General features: G+C 45.4%; 1 protein-coding gene across 1 annotated transcript in view; it reads right to left on the minus strand.

The window, feature by feature from the left end:
- Window positions 1-2,537: 2,537 nt before the first annotated feature.
- SEPSECS (Sep (O-phosphoserine) tRNA:Sec (selenocysteine) tRNA synthase) overlaps window positions 2,538-19,389 on the minus strand; it is a 33,490-nt gene continuing 16,638 nt past the window's right edge. The window contains exons 6-11 of the mRNA XM_048509926.1: window positions 18,770-18,872; window positions 16,073-16,202; window positions 15,852-15,943; window positions 5,535-5,628; window positions 4,231-4,321; window positions 2,538-3,697 (exon numbers count right to left, since the gene is read on the minus strand). Of these exons, the coding sequence (XP_048365883.1) occupies window positions 3,415-3,697; window positions 4,231-4,321; window positions 5,535-5,628; window positions 15,852-15,943; window positions 16,073-16,202; window positions 18,770-18,872 (793 nt within the window). The 3' untranslated portion in view covers window positions 2,538-3,414. The remainder of the gene's footprint in view (window positions 3,698-4,230; window positions 4,322-5,534; window positions 5,629-15,851; window positions 15,944-16,072; window positions 16,203-18,769; window positions 18,873-19,389) is intronic.

Here is a 19,389-nt window from a genome sequence, read left to right on the forward strand (position 1 = left end):
ATCAAGGAATATTTTCCTCTCTCCATGTCATAATTTGTAAGCCTTAAAAAAACCCACTTAATTTTCATTCAAAACTAAAATGCATCATTTTTCCTTGCAGGGATGTTCTTCGTTCTTTTCTTTTTCTTTTTAATTTTTTAATTGTATCATTTGAATATTCCATTTTATGTTAATACTTTTCTTCATTCGTTTTCAAACAATACATTTCCCCTTTTCCCCTCCCCCGTGTATTTTCTTCGTAGTTTTATCAAACAGCAGTAAATTCATTCTTTGTAATCTCTTCTCCCATATCTCCTCATTGACTCCAGCTTCTTTCATCCAGTCCGCATATATTGTCCACATCTTCAGAATTTCACTGTTTATCTTGCCACAGTTTATTTTTTATTATCTCGAAAATGTCCAGCGTCACTTGTTCCCAGATATATTCCAACCATTTCTGGATTGTCCACTTTTTCTTTTCTTTCCAGCCTAAAGCTATTGTTGCATGTGCTGCTTTGATCATTATTTTATACATATAGCTATATTTTTATCTACCCTTCTATCCTCCATTACACCCATGACCGTTAAATCATTATTTATCCCAATATTAATCTTCACCAGTTTCTCGATATATAACAATACGGTTGTCCAAATTTTTTTCACTTCTATACATTCCGTCGGATGTTCTTCATTCCATGTGTGAACTGTCCACTATTGGAAGCTGTCTTATGGAGGAATTTAAAAGGGAGTGGCACCGTTTTTCATAAGTCAAGCATTGGTCTTTAATCTAGGAAAGAAGACACGGCCTACATAAATGGGAAGAGCTTTTGAATCTCCCTCTCACAAATGATACAGGAGCCCACCGAGCCACACTGGGTGGCTGGTCAGCGGCAGGATATTTTTTAAAAATCACACTGAACCAAATGAAGTTACTTTTTAAATTCAAATAAGACAGAAATAGCAGCTGAAGAACCTGGACTGACCGAGAACCAAAGAGCGTGGACTGGCACCCATTATTCTAACCTGGTGTAATCCACTACCAATCAAGCATTATTTGTGTTAGAGTAATTATGGACTCGATCCCGCGCGGTGCCAGCCAACCTGTGCTTTGTAAATGGAAATAAATCAATAGAGAATAAGGACTTAATCTGTAAATTGGTCCATTTCAATAGCATTGCTTGTAACAATTTTAAAAATAACACAAACTTAGCGCGCTGAAAATTAAAAGTCCCTTTTCAGTAAAAGTGTTTTCACTTGTGACTGAAGTGTTTTTTGTTGAAAATGAGTTCCTCTAAGGCAGTGATTCGTTTGACGTTCTTTGCCTGCTGTGTGCAGAAGACAAGAATTAAAAAGAATCTCCCGATAAACATGGAACGCAACACTGATTCTCTGACAATTGAACGGGTTTCTTATTTAAATACACACCTCTTACAATATTTCTCATTCACTAATGGATGACAACCTATAAATTCTGAGGAAGGTGGGGGATATCAGTTTAAAAAGAAGAGAATCCAGTGTTTGAAGAGTTATATGATTTTTTTGGTACGTTTAGACTATATAGCCAGATCTGCTGTCCCCACCCAGTTAACTCCAGGCAGAGTTTTCTCAAAGGAACTCAGTTGGCAGCGAATGCAGTGTTAACATTGTGTAGTGGTTAAGAGTGGTGGACTCTAACCTGGGGAACCGGGTTTGTTTCCATGATCCTCCACATAAAACCTGCTGGGTGACGTTGGGCTGGTGACAGTTCTCTCCGTAACCTCTCAGCCTTACCTACCTTACAAGGTGTCTGCTGTAGGGAGAGGAAAGAAAGGAGTTTGTAAACTACTTTGAGACTCCTCATGACTGAGAAGGGGGGGGGTATAGATCCAAACTTTGCTGCTGCTTCTTTTCTAAGGGGGAGCAAATAAGTTTTTTCCTTAGTTCTGGCTTAAAGAGGAAATTTCCACAAGCTGAGCTTGAAGAGAACACGGCATTGTGTGATAATTTTTAAATAAATTATTTTTTATTATTTGATTTGATTTATAAACCACTCTTCCCATCAGATGGGCTAAAGCGAGGGGCACACAGTGGGTGCCACCTGGGGGGAAATTCAGGCATGGAAACACCGCTGGTTAACCATTTCAGAACGATGACTGATAATAAATTAATGCCATTCATCCCATTCCAAAAAACAAATGAAGCAGGGTGACCACAATAGGTCACACTATTTGGATGCCCAAGGAGGTTCTGTAATATTCTGCTACAAGAACGGCAGAATAAGAAATTTGGCAGCAGCCTGCGCTGGAGAGAGACACTGGGTCAGTCTGAGCTAAACAGAATCAGTGTGTCCAGAATTAGAGAGAAAATATTATGTGTTGAACTGAGAGAGGGAGAGTATTCCGTACTGAAGAGTAAGAGAATCAGTCTGTGCTCTCCTGAGAACAAGAGACTAAAAAAGGAGTCAGATAATCTCAAAGATGTAAAGGAGCGAGAGAGTGGATTGATGAAAAGTGAAAGTCACCTCAGCAGAAGCTGTTGCCGCAGATTGTTTTATTTCTTGTAAATTATTTCTCGAAACATTTAAGCCGATAAATGAGATTTTATTTTGTTAAATATAACCCGGAATCCCACGCTAGCCACTTCCTCAGGACCACACAGCCTTTTGAATCTGCTTTAAGGCTCAGACACAGTATTTCAGGGGAAAGTGTAAATTGGAATTAACTTCCTGGTGGAAGCAAAATGCAGAAGGAGAAATAAATAAGAATTATTTTGCACCTATTATATTTATTTGTAAATAAATAAGAGTGGGCATAGCATCGACATTTTTTTGAGCTTACTCAGGTCCCCCTTGTTTATCTGCAGCATTTTGCTGCTTGTTTTTTAATTTGCCCCCCCCACCTTCAAAACATTGAATGTATGAAAAGTATAGAATGCAGCATGAGGTTGAGAAACATTGATTCAACACAGAACTAAATAAGGGGAAAAATCAGGTAATGGCAACCAGGAATCATTTGCATGGGTGAGTGCGAACAAAAGGGAAGAGGGACTGAAAACATTTTACAAATGTTTCAGATTTTTGCAGAAAGGGCCAATAACTTGGTCCCCACTAATAGATTAACAATGGTCTTGCACAGAGCACTTCAGATCCTCAGCAGAGATGTTGATTTCACTGACAATCTTGCTCACCCCGAAAATTTGCTAGGAGCCCAATCCTGTGTAACATCCTCCGGCACAAACATCAGTGAAAGGAAAAGGAGACAGGCCAGAACTGAGCCTGTGTATCACTACCATTCATTTCAAAAAAGCCAAGAAGGACAACGTGCTCTAGGACAGGGCGCTCGGTGATTTACATTTTGGTTAAATTAATTTTAATTGCATAGCAGACTGTACTATCTCCCCCACCCTGCCCAAAAAGACAGTTTGCATATTACAACCTGGAAATTTATCTTTCCTAAACTAATTTTTGGCATTTGTTTCAGCTGCATGGGTGCTACACTTTTCCATTTCAGACCCGATTTCTTCTTCAGTCGCTACGGGCGTATCTTTGTCATGGTTCCTCCCTTTCGTTAGCGTCTTCAAACACTTGTCAAGTCTTTTCAGGAACACGTCTACGTCTTGTCTGGATATCCCAATGGCGGAAGCAGCATTGAGGTATGGACAGTGGTAGCTGTTTGTGTGCGACATGAAGCCTTCGAAAGTGTAACCGCTGACTGTCTGCATAGCGCCCAGGGGGACCACCCTGCAAAGCAAACACAATTACGTTATAAACACGAAAATCAAAATTGCAAAAGAAGAGCAAACAAGTTAGGGCCAGTCATAAGAACATAAGAACAAGCCAGCTGGATCAGACTAGAGTCCATCTAGTCCAGCTCTCTGCAACTTGCAGTGGCCCACCAGGTGCCTTTGGGAGCTCACATGCAGGATGTGAAAGCAATGGCCTTCTGCGGCTGTTGCTCCCGATCACCTGGTCTGTTAAGGCATTTGCAATCTCAGATCAAAGAGGATCAAGAGTGGTAGCCATAAATTGACTTCTCCTCCATAAGTCACATTTAGCAACTGAACCACCTATAGTCCTCAAAAGGCCACAATCCTTACCTCCCACTTTCTTGGGAGTCAGCACAATGAAAACAAGTTGGATTTACTTCAGAGGATCCAGCTGTGCACCAACGCCTAACCTGCCAAACTTGACATGTCTCCGGGGTCAGATAGCAGCCTAGCTCCTACTGCTCATCATTATTATTCTGAATCCAAGATGTTACCAGAAGAACTCACCTGGCTCCAGAAACCTGTCTTGTGAAAAGCATCGATCCAAGCTGCGTAACTTCTGTTCCGCTCTGTTCATCTAGTGCCTTCAGTGACATAGCTGAAAATTCAAAGTAGATGTGTTATAATAAAAGTTCTTTTTACCAACAAAAAAAGACTTCAAAAATTGAACATTCTCATACAGTTATCCAATATATACCACATTTTCTGGGGAAATATGTTACACACCTCATTCCACTTCCCAACTCAAATGAAAACTTCCCCACTCCTTCCTTTATAGACCTTAACCACCATTCAGTGTTGTATCTACATTGCTACCCATGGTTACCAGCCTTGCTTCATGGGCCTTAACCACAGTTCAGAGTTTTATCTACATTGCTAACCATGGTTTCCTTTATAGATACTAACAATAGTTAGTGTTTCATCTACACTGCTAACCATGGTTACCAGCCCTCCTTTTTAGGCCTTAAACACAATTCAGTGTTGTATCTACATTGCTACCCATCGTTACCAGCCTTGCTTCATGGGCCTTAACCACAGTTCAGAGTTTTATCTACATTGCTAACCATGGTTTCCTTTATAGATACTAACAATAGTCAGTGTTTCATCTACACTGCTAACCATGGTTACCAGCCTTCCTTTTTAGGCCTTAGCCACAATTCAGTGTTGTAACTACATTGCTACCCATCGTTACCAGCCTTGCTTCATGGGCCTTAACCACAGTTCAGAGTTTTATCTACATTGCTAACCATGGTTTCCTTTATAGATACTAACAATAGTCAGTGTTTCATCTACACTGCTAACCATGGTTACCAGCCTTCCTTTTTAGGCCTTAAACACAATTCAGTGTTGTATCTACACTGCTAACCATGGTTAACAGCCTTCCTTCATATGCCTTAACCACAGTGCAGTGTTTCATCTATATTGCTAACCATAGCTAACAGATGGTGTTTGAAGCTTGTTGGGAAATCCTAATAAACAGAGAATCTATCTGGGGTTGGATCCAGCCAGTATTTCACTCAACCTACCTCCCACTTCTTAGTACAGCTCCATCATACATGCCATAATTGGAACAGATGCAAAAAACCCGTCAGGATTATGGGTTCTGTTTCAAGGGCACCTACTAGCTTCAAACCAAGGCTTTACAGCACACAATGCAGTTGGCCTGGCGGCAGATGTGAAAGACCTCCAACTCAGTCTGTATGTGTGTGTTGGGGGGGAGAGCTGCAGCCACAGTGTCCGCACAAACCGGCCTTCTATCGCCACCACATGATTTAATCCATGGCAAAAATGCAAGCGACACCCCTGGTTACCTAATGAGATGGGGTTGTGAGGTGTCTCCAGCAGTCTTTCACCACGGGCTTCTGCTAACTTCTTCAGCTCACTTGAAAGATAAGAAAACATTTCCTGGAAGAAGAACAGGATAAATGCTATTTAGTTTTACCAGCTGTTTCTTATAAGGTGCCTGAATCTTAAGGAGGCGATCACAAGAGGAGGAGGAGTCTGGATTTATACCCTGCTTTTCTCTCATTGTAAGGAGTGTCAAGGTAGTTTACAACCTCCTTTTCCATTCCTCTCCTCACAACAGACAACCTCCTTTTCCACTCCTCTCCCCGCAACAGACAATCCCACAACAGACAACTTGTGAGGTAGGTGGGGTTGAGAGAGCCGTGAAGAACTGTGACTAGCCCAAGGTCACTCAGCAGGCTTGATGTGAGGGAGTGGGGAATCTAACCTGGTTCTGCTCTTAACCACTATACCAGGCAGGCTCCTGAATAAAGTCACAGCCCAATCCAAAGCATGGTGTAAACCCAAATCCCCAAGTGGGGAAACAAATCCGGTTCACAAGACAAGAAATCCGCTGTTCATGTGGAGGGGGGGGGGATCAAACCTGCTTCTCCAGATTAGAGTCCACCTGCTTTTAATCACTACCCCCTGCTGGGTCTAAAACAAGATCAATGCACAGCAAAGGGAAGTCCAAACAGGAGCTGATAATAATCAGCAACTTCTTCCTTTTTTGTATTGTCGAAGGCTTTCACGGCCGGATTCAACTGGTTCTGGTGGGTTTTCCGGGTTGTGTGGCTGTGGTCTGGTGGATTTTGTTCCTAACGTTTCGCCTGCATCTGCGGCTGGCATCTTCAGGGGTGTATCACAGAGGGAAGTCTGATCACACAGTCTGTTTTGACTCTGAAGCCGCTGATCTTGTTGCTGTCGATTAAACCCTGTTTTGACCTCAGTTTCCACTTCTGACTTGGCTCCACTACTTCTGACCCCTCTGCATTTGTTGTTCTGACATCCTAATGGGTGTTAAACTTCTGAATTGACTGCGGGCTGTTTCCCACCTTCATTGGTGATTGTCCCACTACGACACCAACAGACACACAAAACCAAAACAGCCAAAACACTGGTTCCCCCCTATCCACATGCCCATTTACACCCTCAAAGAACTCTAGTAAGTTTGTAAGACAGGATTTGCCTCTGCAAAAGCCATGCTGACTCTTTCTCAGCAGGTCTTGCTTTTCTACATATTTTATAATTTTATCTTTAATGACTGAAGTCTAGAAAATTATGCATGGGGTAGAAAATGTTGACAGAGAGAATTTTTTCTCTCTTTCTCACAATACTAGAACCAGGGGGCATACATTGAAAAACATTTTTTCATGCAACGTGTGATTGGTGTTTGGAATATGCTGCCACAGGAGGTGGTGATGGCCACTAACCTGGATAGCTTTAAAAGGGGCTTGGACAGATTTATGGAGGAGAAGTTTATGGCTACCAATCTTGATCCTCTTTGATCTGAGATTGCAAATGCCTTAACAGACCAGGTGCTCGGGAGCAACAGCCGCAGAAGGCCGTTGCTTTCGCATCCTGCATGTGAGATCCCAATGGCACCTGGTGGGCCACTGCGAGTAGCAGAGAGCTGAACTAGATGGGCTCTGGTCTGATCCACCTGGCTTGTTCTTATGTTCTTATGTTCTAGAGAATCTGGCACAGACACTCCTTGATGCCTTTTGACATGAATCGCCTCAGCACAGCCGGCACAAGGAAAACTCAACCAAGCAGCCCTTAAGGCTGAGCTGTCAGGCATTTTCGACGGCAGGAAAGCCACCAACACTACTAGGTACGATTTCCAATCCACCGCAGGGCCCCAACGCAACTCGAGAGAATGAAACTCTTCAGTGCCCCTGATTTATTAGAGGATCTGCATTTCAAAATTATTTTTTCCCACTTTTAACAAGCTACTAGGATTGTTACAACCAGCCGGGGAAGCAGTTCGCTATATAATCAATTAACGGTGCCTCGGATCAGGAAAATACAGTTTGTGGGGGTCAAATCTATATCTAACCTCTATTAGAAAATCTGGCTATACCGGGAGGAATTTATGAGGATTCCAAGCACAAGTCTTAGTTAAAAGAAAGGGAACTGAATGCCATTGATTTTTCTGTGTTGTTGCTACTGTATTTAACTGAGATGCAAAATAATCCTATCGTACTAGAAGGTTCTAAACGACTTATGTGCTAAATGTCAGCTACTGTTTCCGTGAGGGAAGACGACAGAGTTGACTTCTTTTTTTTAAAAAAAGGGGAACATTGCTTCAGGCAAGACCAGCATCAGGTTCTGGGGTGGGTGGAAGGGTTTTCTCCAAAATGTTTCCCATCCCTTCTGTGAGCACTCCTCTGCAGACCAACCCTGCAAGGTAGGCCACCTTGGCCTCATAGGGATTTGGCTACCCTTCAGAAACAAACAAGATGGCGACTCTGGCTTGTGTTCATAGGCCCATGGTGGTGAACCTTTGGTACTCCAGATGTTATGGACTACAATTCCCATCAGCCCCTGCCAGCATGGCCAATTGGCCATGCTGGTAGGGGCTGATGGGAATTGTAGTCCATAACATCTGGAGTACCTAAGGTTCGCCACCACTGTCATAGGCTTTTTACTTCCCTCCAGCAGTTAACAGCACTCCTGCAATCCTGAGCCCCTGCATCATACCAGCCTCCTCCCTTTTGCCCTGCCTCCCTTTTATCAGGAAGTTTCCTCCCGCCTGGAAGCTCCCTGCTCCAGCCTGCTAGTGGCTGGTGAGCTGCCTGTCAAGCCCTACCAGCCTGGGATTGGCTCTTCAGCTTTCCTGGCCCTCCTCTTGACTGAAGCCTGGCTGGGGTTGTGTCGGCCCGCCCCACACTTTAAGGCTGCACGGAACTGCCAATTGCAGCCCGGTTAAAATTGTGCTGCCTCCATCCTGTTACCCGGAACTGTTGCGGTCTGCTGTCGCTGCTTGGACCCTCCTACCATTTCTCTGCATTTCCACGCGAGAGCCTTCTGGAAGACAGTAAAAATACCCATGCCTGCTTGACCGACAAATATTCCAGAATGATACTGAAAGAGCTAAGGCTTGCTTTCAAGCTCTCTTCAATCGTGGGCCTTGACAGGCATCAAAAACACTTCTGGTTGGCAAAAGAGTATTCAAGAACCCGGGGGGCGGGGGGGTGGAGGCTGTAAGGATTGTGCGCGCGTGTGTGAACTGACGCTGAGGATGTGTGAAGGGCACGGATGCTGCTCTGAGACTACCACTGCCTAATCTGGTCTGCTTGCTAACCGCCTACTCAACCCGTATACTTGCAAACAGTAGAAGAAGAAGAAGAAGAAGAAGAAGAAGAAGAAGAAGAAGAAGAAGAAGAAGAAGAAGAGTTTAGATTCATATCCCCCCTTTCTCTCCTGCAGGAGACTCAAAGGGGCTTACCATCTCCTTGCCCTTCCCCCCTCACAACAAACACCCTGTGAGGTAGGTGGGGCTGAGAGAGCTCCGAGAAGCTGTGACTAGCCCAAGGTCACCCGGCTGGCGTGTGTGGGAGCGTACAGGCTAATCTAAATTCCCCAGATAAGCCTCCACAGCTCAGGCGGCAGAGCGGGGAATCAAACCCGGTTCCTCCAGATTAGATACACGAGCTCTTAACCTCCTACGCCACTGCTAGGGACATTTGACTGAGGCACCATTTGCCTGGGTGACATGGTGGGTGCATTTTGGCCACCTGTCCTGCCCTGGCCCCTCCAGGCTAGGAATGCCCTTGTGCTGCCATCACCAGCCGCCTGCCCTCCACCCAGTGCAGGTGATCAGAGGTGGGCCAAGGCAGAAGGCTCACCTCCTCGCCTATCTGCCACACAGGTGATCGGCGGCCGGTCCAGGTGGCAGGTGCACCTCCCCTCCCGGCAGACTTGGAGAGGTAGTCAAGGGCACCCTTTCACTGTGTCTCTCCCCGGGGGTGCAATTTTGGGGGGCAGGGTGCGATTGAGGAGGGTACACCGCTGCTGGAAAGGTTTGGGAAGGCAAAAATCCTTTGCATCTCGCGCTCCTAAGGGGTTTAGTGGCTCTGCTGCAGAGATTAACACAAGCACATACACACACACACACACAATGTTGGCCAGGCTCTTTTGTCAACAACCTGCATAAGACTGCAGGCAAAGCTGAGGCAAGCAAAGGGCGAGCATTATTCTGATTTTTTTTAATAGCCTGGCCTCTTTTTTTTGAGTAGGTGGTAGTGGAACCAATATAGAAAGGAGCACTCAATGTCAAGCTATAAATAGCTCCTGCTGAGAATGTAATCGTTCCGCCTCAGCCCTCACGGAGAAAGGGGGGGGAAAAGCAATAAAACGTCACGATTAAAATCTTGCTATTCGGGAATATGCACACTGGAGGCACAACAGCACAAAGGGAGGGACGGGAGCGGACTCTGATTTCTACACAATAACAGAAACATATTTACGACGATTAGGAAATCGGGTTTATGGAGTGGAACTGGATTTTCAGTGAAGAGGCCTGCCCCTTGAATGGAACTGAGAGACACCCGACCCTTCATTCACGAAGGAACCGATGGCGGAGCAACGCGTTTCATTACCTCCACGGATATATGGTCATTCATCGAGGCTTTTATCCGCCAAATCATGTGTTGTTCCCAACAACTCCTAATATTTCTCAGTACTTATTTATCGCCACGGTAAATCTAATCCTCCGACGCAGACCGAAATAGTCCATTGATTTCTCTTTCACTGCCTTTGGGGGGGGGGAAATGGGCACAATAACGATAAAGCTGATTTTATTTTAGAACGGCCATGAACTCCTTCCTGAAGAACCATTAGGCATCTTGCATCGATGCGTGCCCGGGTAGCAGCTACATCCCTGCAGCAACTATGGCAGCTCTTTTTCACTTCTGCCGTAATCGCCCAAGTTTTTTAATTGGCTGACACAACCTTCTTTGCCTGGATTTAAGCCGAACGCTCATTTAATTCTTGCCCCTGAATGGAGCAAGTGCGTACAACCCTCAGCCCTAACTGGAATTTGTTATCTGCATTTCTCGATATTGCCCTGACCTGGACAGCCCTAAATAGATTGATCTCACCACCCAACTTACCTTGAGTGAACTCCACCATTCAAAATGGTGCACAATAGTTACAGCAAAGATCGGGCAACTGGGTTATGATAGTGACTCCTTCAATATGCTAACCTTCACTGAAACTTTCGCCCTCATTAAAGAGAGGCTGTTAGCAATGGACTATCAACAACTGCAGAGCTTGGCAAATAAATCTTGTTCACCAACAACTATGTCAATTCCTTTCATGCAGGGATACCCAGCCTATTATATTAAGAACATAAGAACATAAGAACAAGCCAGCTGGATCAGACCAGAGTCCATCTAGTCCAGCTCTCTGCTACTCGCAGTGGCCCACCAGGTGCCTTTGGGAGTTCACATGTAGGATGTGAAAGCAATGGCCTGCTGCGGCTGTTGCTCCCGAGCACCTGGTCTGTTAAGGAATTTGCAATCTGAGATCACGGAGGATCAAGATTGGTAGCCATAAATCGACTTCTCCTCCATAAATCTGTCCAAGCCCTTTTTAAAGCTATATTACAGCGCTCACAAATCCCATATGCAGGAGAGCCTATATGCTGGCTAGATTTAACATCATGCCATCTCTGCTACATAGAGGAAGACTTAAAGGTCTTCCAAGCGATAAGAGGTTTTGTCCCTGTAGCATAGGACAGCTGGATTCCATCCCACACATTCTCCTGAACTGCTTATTATATCAAGAATTCCGATCCAGTCTGTTACCCCAAGCTATAGACTCCATGATTGATTACACTGAATCAGATAAAGTAGTTATGCTTTTAAATTGTCAGGATTTTCATTGTTGCCTTATAGTGGCAAAGTTTTTGTCAGAAGTTTGTAAACTGAATGTATGACAAACGCGAAGTCTTTTACTTTTCACTTTTTAACTGGAACTGTATTTTTATACTACCGTGTATATGCCAATAAAGGCTTATTGAATTGTTGTGATTTCAGATTGATCTCACCAGATCCCAGAAGCTACTGGTAAGTATTTAGATGGGAAACCTCCAAGGAATACCAAAGTTGTGACATGGAGGCAGGCAACGGCAAAACACGTCTGGTCGTCTCTCGTCTTGAAAACCCGACGGGGTCGCCATGTACCAGATGCAACTTGACAGCAAACTCCCTCCATCCCTTACTGTACTGGGCATGCCTCTTGATTAAAAGGAATGGCTAAGAGCAGCAACTCACGCAGATATACAACGGGCAGTCTATTTTCAGGATGGGCATTGCTGCTGCATTTGCCTGAGAAATGAGTGAATGACTCAACAATCCCCAATACAGAAGCACAGAAGAGCTACTCCCATACCTCTTGCAGCTAGGGCATAGGTGTCGAACTCGCAGCCCTCCAGATGTTGTGGACTACAGTTCCCATCATCCCCTGCCAGCATGATGCTGGCAGGGGATGATGGGATCTGTAGTCCGTAACAACTGGAGGGCCGCGAGTTCGACACCTATGAGCTAGGGGGTTGATGCTAGGGCTGAGGTAGCATATCATAGCACCAAGCCTTTATTGGCATATAAGATGATACATGTAAACACCAGAAAAAAACGCGCCCGCCCACCCCCAAAAACAAACCAGATTTAAAACAATCCCCAAAGAGAATGATAACAAAGAATCTCTTAATATCAGAGTGTGACACAACAAAGTTAAAAAACAGAACTATCCTCTAGGGTGTATAATTTCTAGTAAAACTTGGCCACCAATTCACAAACTACAAGATCAGGGTTATTTAGCAAGTATAAGATCTTGTGAGTATCTGGAATCCTGTCACAGTTCAAGGGAAGACCATTTGCATATTGCCCCCTAATTCCCTCGTATTTAGTGCAATAGAAGAAGGAACGGACTAAAGTTTCCAGTTGATTAGAGTTACAGGAACAGAATCTCTTCGCACTCTGTTTTTAAAAATCTACCATAAAGCAGTGCTGAAGGCAGAACACTGAACCTAGCTAATGATATAGCTCTCCTAAGGCTAGGGTTCTGCATTATGCATACAGCAGTGGCGCAGGAGGTTAAGAGCTCGTGTATCTAATCAAACCGGGTTTGATTCCCAGCTCTGCCGCCTGAGCTGTGGAGGCTTATCTGGGGAATTCAGATTAGCCTCTGCACTCCCACCCACACCAGCTGGCTGACCTTGGGCTAGTCACAGCTTCTCGGAGCTCTCTCAGCCCCACCTACCTCACAGGGTGTTTGTTGTGAGGGGGGAAGGGCGAGGAGATTGTAAGCCCCTTTGAGGAGTCGTCGTCGTCGTCGTCGTCTTCTTCTTCGTCTTCTTCTTCGTCTTCTTCTTCTTCTTCTTCTTCTTCTTCTTCTTCTTCTTCTATGCATCCCTGTTTAAATGGTATTGAGGAGCTAAGGGGTGAACATGTTTTGGATGCCGCTGCAAATAGGTTTTGAGATTCTGTTTCTAGTAATCTTTCTTTCAGAATATTATAGGCTTCAGCACGGGACAACATACCCACTGATTCAATAGAAATGCCAATTTCCTCAATTTTGTTTGTAATTAATGGGAGCCAGTTGGAAAATGTGGATTCTGTTATCATTAGATGTAAATAGGGTCACCCCTTGCAGCTTAGAATAAGTTATAATCAGAGCAGTAAATCATACAGGGATACATCAGGCACCTTCCATAGCAGCCTTTAACTGTTCATTCCTTAAGACAACACAAAATATCCTGGTATACATTTGAGGAATAACTGACCTGGAATGCTCATCTTGGGGTTTCTATAGCAGATGGATTTTTGGAGCTGCCTCCCCCCCCACCCTGCAAAAAGTGAAGCCAGCAGCACACGCTGCGTCGGTAGTAATGAAAACACGGGGGAAGGGGAGAAGCAGGGAGTGGCGCGCTGCTGAGAAATCCCTGCAAGGGACAATCCAACAGCACGAGTGAATAAAAGAAGAGGCTCCCGTTTCACCAGTCGCCTGGTTTCCATCTAATAGCACACACAGAAATCTCAGAACCTTGAGAAATGAGAATTGCAGGAACGAAGGAAGCACAAACTTAACCAAGATCTCCTGCATGGCCAGATTAGAATGTCTTCCACCAATACATCAGAGGGGGGAAAAATCGATAGAATAAACAGTATGATTTTGTGTCTGTTCATGTACTGCAAGCAAACCAAGTTATCAGAAATCAGTGGGAATCAAAAAAAGGCCCTTTATAACAGAAAAAATCTACATACGCAAGAAGAAGGTACCGAATTGTGAAGGTACCGTATTTCCCTTAAAATAAGCCCTAATGAATCTTTTGGTGCAAAAATTAATATAAGGTTTTTGCTTCTCTAATGCTTCTAGAGCAGTGATGGCGAATCTTTTCAAGACAAGAGTGCCCAAATTGCAACCCAAAACCCACTTATTGATCACAAAGTGCCAACACGGCAATTTAACCTGAATACTGAGGTTTTAGTTTAGAAAAAACAGTTGGCTCCGAGGCGTGCATTAGTCAGGAGTAAGCTTGGTGGTAGTCAGTGGTTTTGCTTTGAAGCAACCGTGCAACTCTTCCAACGGGTGAATCATGACCTTAGGAGGGTTTACGTAGAAGCAAGCCTCGTTGCCAGCAACCAAGGTTTCTACCAGGTAAAGGATCGCACTTTAGTTCTTCACATGAAAATCAATGGGGTTTAAGAGCACTTAACAGGGTTACCTACACTGCTTTCCCAAAACTAGGTCTTAGGTTTAATGCTAATAATTGAGCCCAGTAGCCCAGGCCAGCCTAGATGTGTGTGTGTGGTGGTGGTGGTGGGGGATCTGTTTGCGCATGCCCACAGAGAGGTCTCTGAGTGCCACCACTGTTCTAGAGGATCCAGACTTACGCAGGACCGCATGGTCTTCTTTCCATGGCAAAAGGCACAGTGGCCTCGTTGATCACCAAGTGCCAGTATCTCAATGGTGGGATGAGGTTCTGAGTGTTTCCACTCATCCCTGGCAGAGAGATAGCAGAGGGCCTTGAGGAATTCATGTGTGCTTTCCAACAGGCATAGCTAACCAATCAGAAAGGCTAACCACACTCTTCCCAACCTAAACTCCTAGAACAGTGGTTCTCAACCTTCCTAAGCCGCAACCCTTTAATACAGTTCCTCATGTTGTGGTGACCCCCAACCGTAATGAAAATAATATATAACAACAGCTTTAATAATACAAAAGATGTGTTTTCCGATGGTCTTAGGTGAGCCCTGTAAAAGGGTCGTTCGACCCCCAAAGGGGTCGCGACCCACAGGTTGAGAACCGCTGTCCTAGAAAGTGAGTAAAAATGTGATATGCAGGGAAGAGGGAGTCTTGATTGAGATAGGGTTGCTATCCTCCAGATGACCAAAAGAAGTTCCTCTGAACAAAATTGCTGCTTTGGAGGGTGGACTCTATGGCATTATACCCAGTGGTGGGATCCAAAAATTTTAGTAACAGGTTCCCATGGTGGTGGGATTCAAACAGTGGCGTAGCGCCAATGGGGCTGGGCGGGGCACGATGGGGGCATGGCCGGGCATTCCGGGGGCGGGGCGTTAATGATTTCTGTTACTGTAAAAAACTCTTACTGTAAAAAAATTCTTAATTTCCAGCTGGTATCTTTCTGTCCATAATTTAAACTCATTATAGCAAGTCCTATTGTCTACTGCCCACAGAAACAACTACTTCTCCTCTAATTGACTGCCTGTCAAATACTTACTACTTTCAAATACTTAATTTTGTTTCTAGAAATCAAAAGAAGGATACTTTCCTGAAACAAGAAACTTCACCATATTACTAAAACATGTTTTTAAAACAGCCCAACAGAGAGAATGATCCCGTTTTCTACCTTCGCTAACCAGCCACATAGGAAACAACAGGACTTTATGATTTTTGGACCTAATGGAATTTCTAACGGAAAAGCAGACCCAATTAGTAACCCCCTCTCGGCACACGCAAATAATTAGTAACCCCCTCTCGGGAACTGGTGAGAACCTGCTGGATCCCACCTCTGATTATACCTTTGCTGAGGTTCCTCCCGTCCTTAAACTCCGCCCTCCCCAGACTCCACCCCCCAAATCTCCAAATATTTCCCAGTCCAGAGCTGGAAACCCAAGACTGAGGTGACCCATGACAAATTCAGTCTCCACCTACACAGAGAAACAAATGAACGACAGAGAGTCCTGCAAGAAACAACGCCCCCCGTAAAGCTTTTAATGTCCATGACTGGAGCACCATTCACTTATGAGGAGCTCGCATGTTTCTGACCCCACAACACTGCAATTTGCCATCCGTTGATCTTGAAACATTACCTGCCTTTCCTTCAGCAGTTGCTGGTACCCCCTTGAACCCAAGGACAGCAACGTAATGAGAACATCTAATGAAGGGGAGGCGGATGCTCTTCCTGGGGAAAACGAGAAGATATCAATCATTTCCTAACAACGGCTCCTCCCTTATACAGAAGGATAAGCTACCCCGGTTTCTTCTTTGAGAGTTGTTTCCCTGAAGAAAAATCCATTTCAAAACTACGTACCTGGGTACATTTTGCTGATCTCCTGGACGAAGGAGTCGCTGAAGCCGGCAATGACAGCGCCACCTACTGGAACCATAAAATTTTTGTCCAAGCTCTGCACAAAAGCATCTATTCGGCCTCGTCGGGCTCCCTGAAAAGGAAGGACGCAGATATCGACTGAGTAAGAGGCAATCCAGGAATCTAGCCCCGTTATGAACTGGCAGAACAGTTTATTAAAAATCTGACATGGTGTAACCCTAACAACATTCCCTGTGGCTGCGCAGGCACCATACTGATGCCCACTGGTGGGATCCAAAAATTTTAGTAACAGTGCAGCTCACAGCAATTCAATTTTACCATATTAAAACCAACCATTACAGTATAAATAACTTGGACCCCCATTTTGGGATATCAACTGTCAACCGGACGGAAAAAATGAATTAAGATAGGGATATAACCAGTGGTGGGATCCAAAAATTTTAGTAACAGGTTCCCATGTTGGTGGGATTCAAACTGTGGCGTAGCGCCAATGGGGCTGGGCGGGGCCGGGCATTCTGGGGCGGGGCTGTGGCAAGAACGCAGCCGCTGCGCCGGTCCTTGGGTGGGAAACAAATGCACGCAGGCACAAGCTGCCACGCACGCCGGTGCACCTCCTGCTAGACTGCTTCAAGTTCTGCGCGCTACTGCTGAGAGGAGGGGCGTAACTAAGGCAAAAATCACGTGGCAGAATCGCCAATTAGTAACCCCCTCTCGGCACACACAAATAATTAGTAACCTACTCTCGGGAACCTGTGAGAACCTGCTGGATCCCACCTCTGCTGATGCCGCACAGGCTGGGCAGCCGCCCAGCAAGTGGAACTCTCCCTGGCGGTTCGGTGGTGCTCAGAAAGAGCAAATTTCTGTACATCGGTAAGGAAGCCTTGGAGGAACTATTGAACAACATGGGCTAAGCATTTTATCATTCTAAGTGAAATTAATTGCCAAAGTGCAGTGTAGCCCAGACTGACATAAATCACCCCACATCCATTGTCCAGATCCTCGAGGAGGATCACAATCAGTTCTTCAGAAAATGTGAATTCCTCAGTAGCGAGACACCTTCAATTTCAGGGGGACATTCTCAATTGAAGCCACAGGGGTCACGACACCAAGGACAATTATTTTTTGGCCACACAAGCAAATGTGGCAGGGGGAAAAAATACATTTCCTTGTCAACAGCTGAATATGTATTTCCTCTGGCCCGAAGCGAGCCAGTTCGAAGTAAAGGTGACCCCTTTGAACGTTTAAACATACATCATTAAAAAAACAACAACCCAGGAAAAAACCAGAAAACAGTGTGCAGCCCAATGGACTCCTGCAGCCGCTGTGCTCCGGTGGCATTTCTCCACAAGGCTATCATTAGAAATGATTTATTATTTCCATTACACGTGACGCGGGGAGTTAAACCGTCCTTCGCATTTTGACCGGGATACTTTGGCTCTAATGGCAGAGCTTTCGCCCACAATAAAAATGTTAATTTGGCTGCGGGGGAGGAGGGAGGGGAGCAGGTTCTCTCATTCATGCATCTTCTCAAGAACCGTTCAGCCTCTCTTCCAGCACTGAGGCTGAAGGGGTGGCGTTGGGGAAAGGAAGCATCCGTGCAGGACAAGAAGGAGCAGCAGGGGCGTAGTGGCTGAGAGCAGGTGCACTCTGATCTGGAGGAACCGGGTTTGATTCCCAGCTCTGCCGCTTGAGTTGTGGAGGCTTATCTGGGGAATTCATATTAGCCTGTGCACTCCCATACATGCCAGCTGGGTGAGCTTGGGCTCGTCACAGCTTCTCGGAGCTCTCTCAGCCCCACCCACCTCACAGGGTGTTTGCCTATCTTTGGCTTCCCACCAGCTCTTCCATCCTGGTACTGAGTAGTGGTTAATTGAAGGTCTTGGTCCAGCTGTGTAAAGTATTGCTAACGGTTGAAACTTCAAAAAACCTTCAGACACAACACCTGATAAGAATCAGGAATCATACCAACTGCCTTAATTAATTGGCATCATTGGTTCGCTGAGATCACATGATATGTAATTTCTCGATATGTAATTTCTCGATATCTGCTTTTCAATATTGTAATAGAGATACCCTTTTTTTTGCTTCTTCCCGCCTGTAACTGCCGAATTGGAATCTGTGGAATTCAGATTAGCCTGTGCACTCCCACACACGTCAGCTGGGTAACCTTGGGCTAGTCACAGCTTCTCGGAGCTCTCTCAACCCCACCCACCTCACAGGGTGTTTGTTGTGAGGGGGGAAGGGCAAGGAGATTGTAAGCCCCTTTGAGTCTCCTGCAGGAGAGAAAGGGGGGATATAAATCCAAACTCTTCTTCTTTGTAGGGGACTCGTATTGTTTCACCACAAACACCGACGAGGGAAGTTTGAGCAAAACATGGGAAGAAAAGGTGAGCACCGCTAGGGAGGGTTCCCAAGCCAAGCTTTACAGAGAGTCTCAGATTAAACAGAAGTGGTAAGTTACAAGCTTACCACACAGAGATTCCCATCTGAGGCAGAGGCTAAAGCAGGGGGGTCCAACTTTGGCGCTTCAGATGTTCGTAGACTACAATTCCCATCAGCCAATTGGCCACGCCAGCAGGGGCTGATGGGAATTGTAGTTTACGAACATCTGAAGCGCCAGAGTTGGACATCCCTGGGCTAAAAGATGACGTTTACTTCTGACCCCCAAGGACTTTTTACCTGCTGAATGAGGTGCATACATTTGGAAGACTGAACTCCGTAGGCATTGTTGACAATGTGAGGGATGTCCTGCTTCATGCAAATCTCCGCCAGTTCTTCCAGCCTGCCAAGATAAAAATGAAATTTGGGCACATGAGATCAACAACAGAAATGTCCTGGGTGAAACCAAATAGACCGCAGTGGTGGCGAACCTTTGGCACTCCGGATGTTATGGACTACAATTCCCATCAGCCCCTACAATTGGCCATGTTGGCAGGGGCTGATGGGAATTGTAGTCCACAACATCTGGAGTGCCAAAGGTTCGCCACCACAGAAATAGAGATTAAAAGGGAAAGGGAAGTTATTCATCGTTTAGGCTTCAGCCCACTAATGAGGGTGGGATGAAACCTAGTGGCTTGGTTTCCGCCTGCCCGCTCCTTGAGGGGCTGATAATAGCGCAGTGGAATTCTTGATTTCTTTCTTTGGCTTGCTGAGCACCACCCCACATCTGGTGGAATGCCCCCCTCAAGTGAGACACAGGCCCTGAAGGACTTCTTGAATGTTTTGCAGGGCCTGTAAAAAAGAGCTGTTTGGCCTGGACCACAGTTGGGGGCTGCAACCGTTGTCCAACTTGGCTGGCC

This window comes from Sphaerodactylus townsendi, linkage group LG10 (assembly GCF_021028975.2).
Source record: "Sphaerodactylus townsendi isolate TG3544 linkage group LG10, MPM_Stown_v2.3, whole genome shotgun sequence".
Lineage (NCBI taxonomy): Eukaryota > Metazoa > Chordata > Lepidosauria > Squamata > Sphaerodactylidae > Sphaerodactylus > Sphaerodactylus townsendi.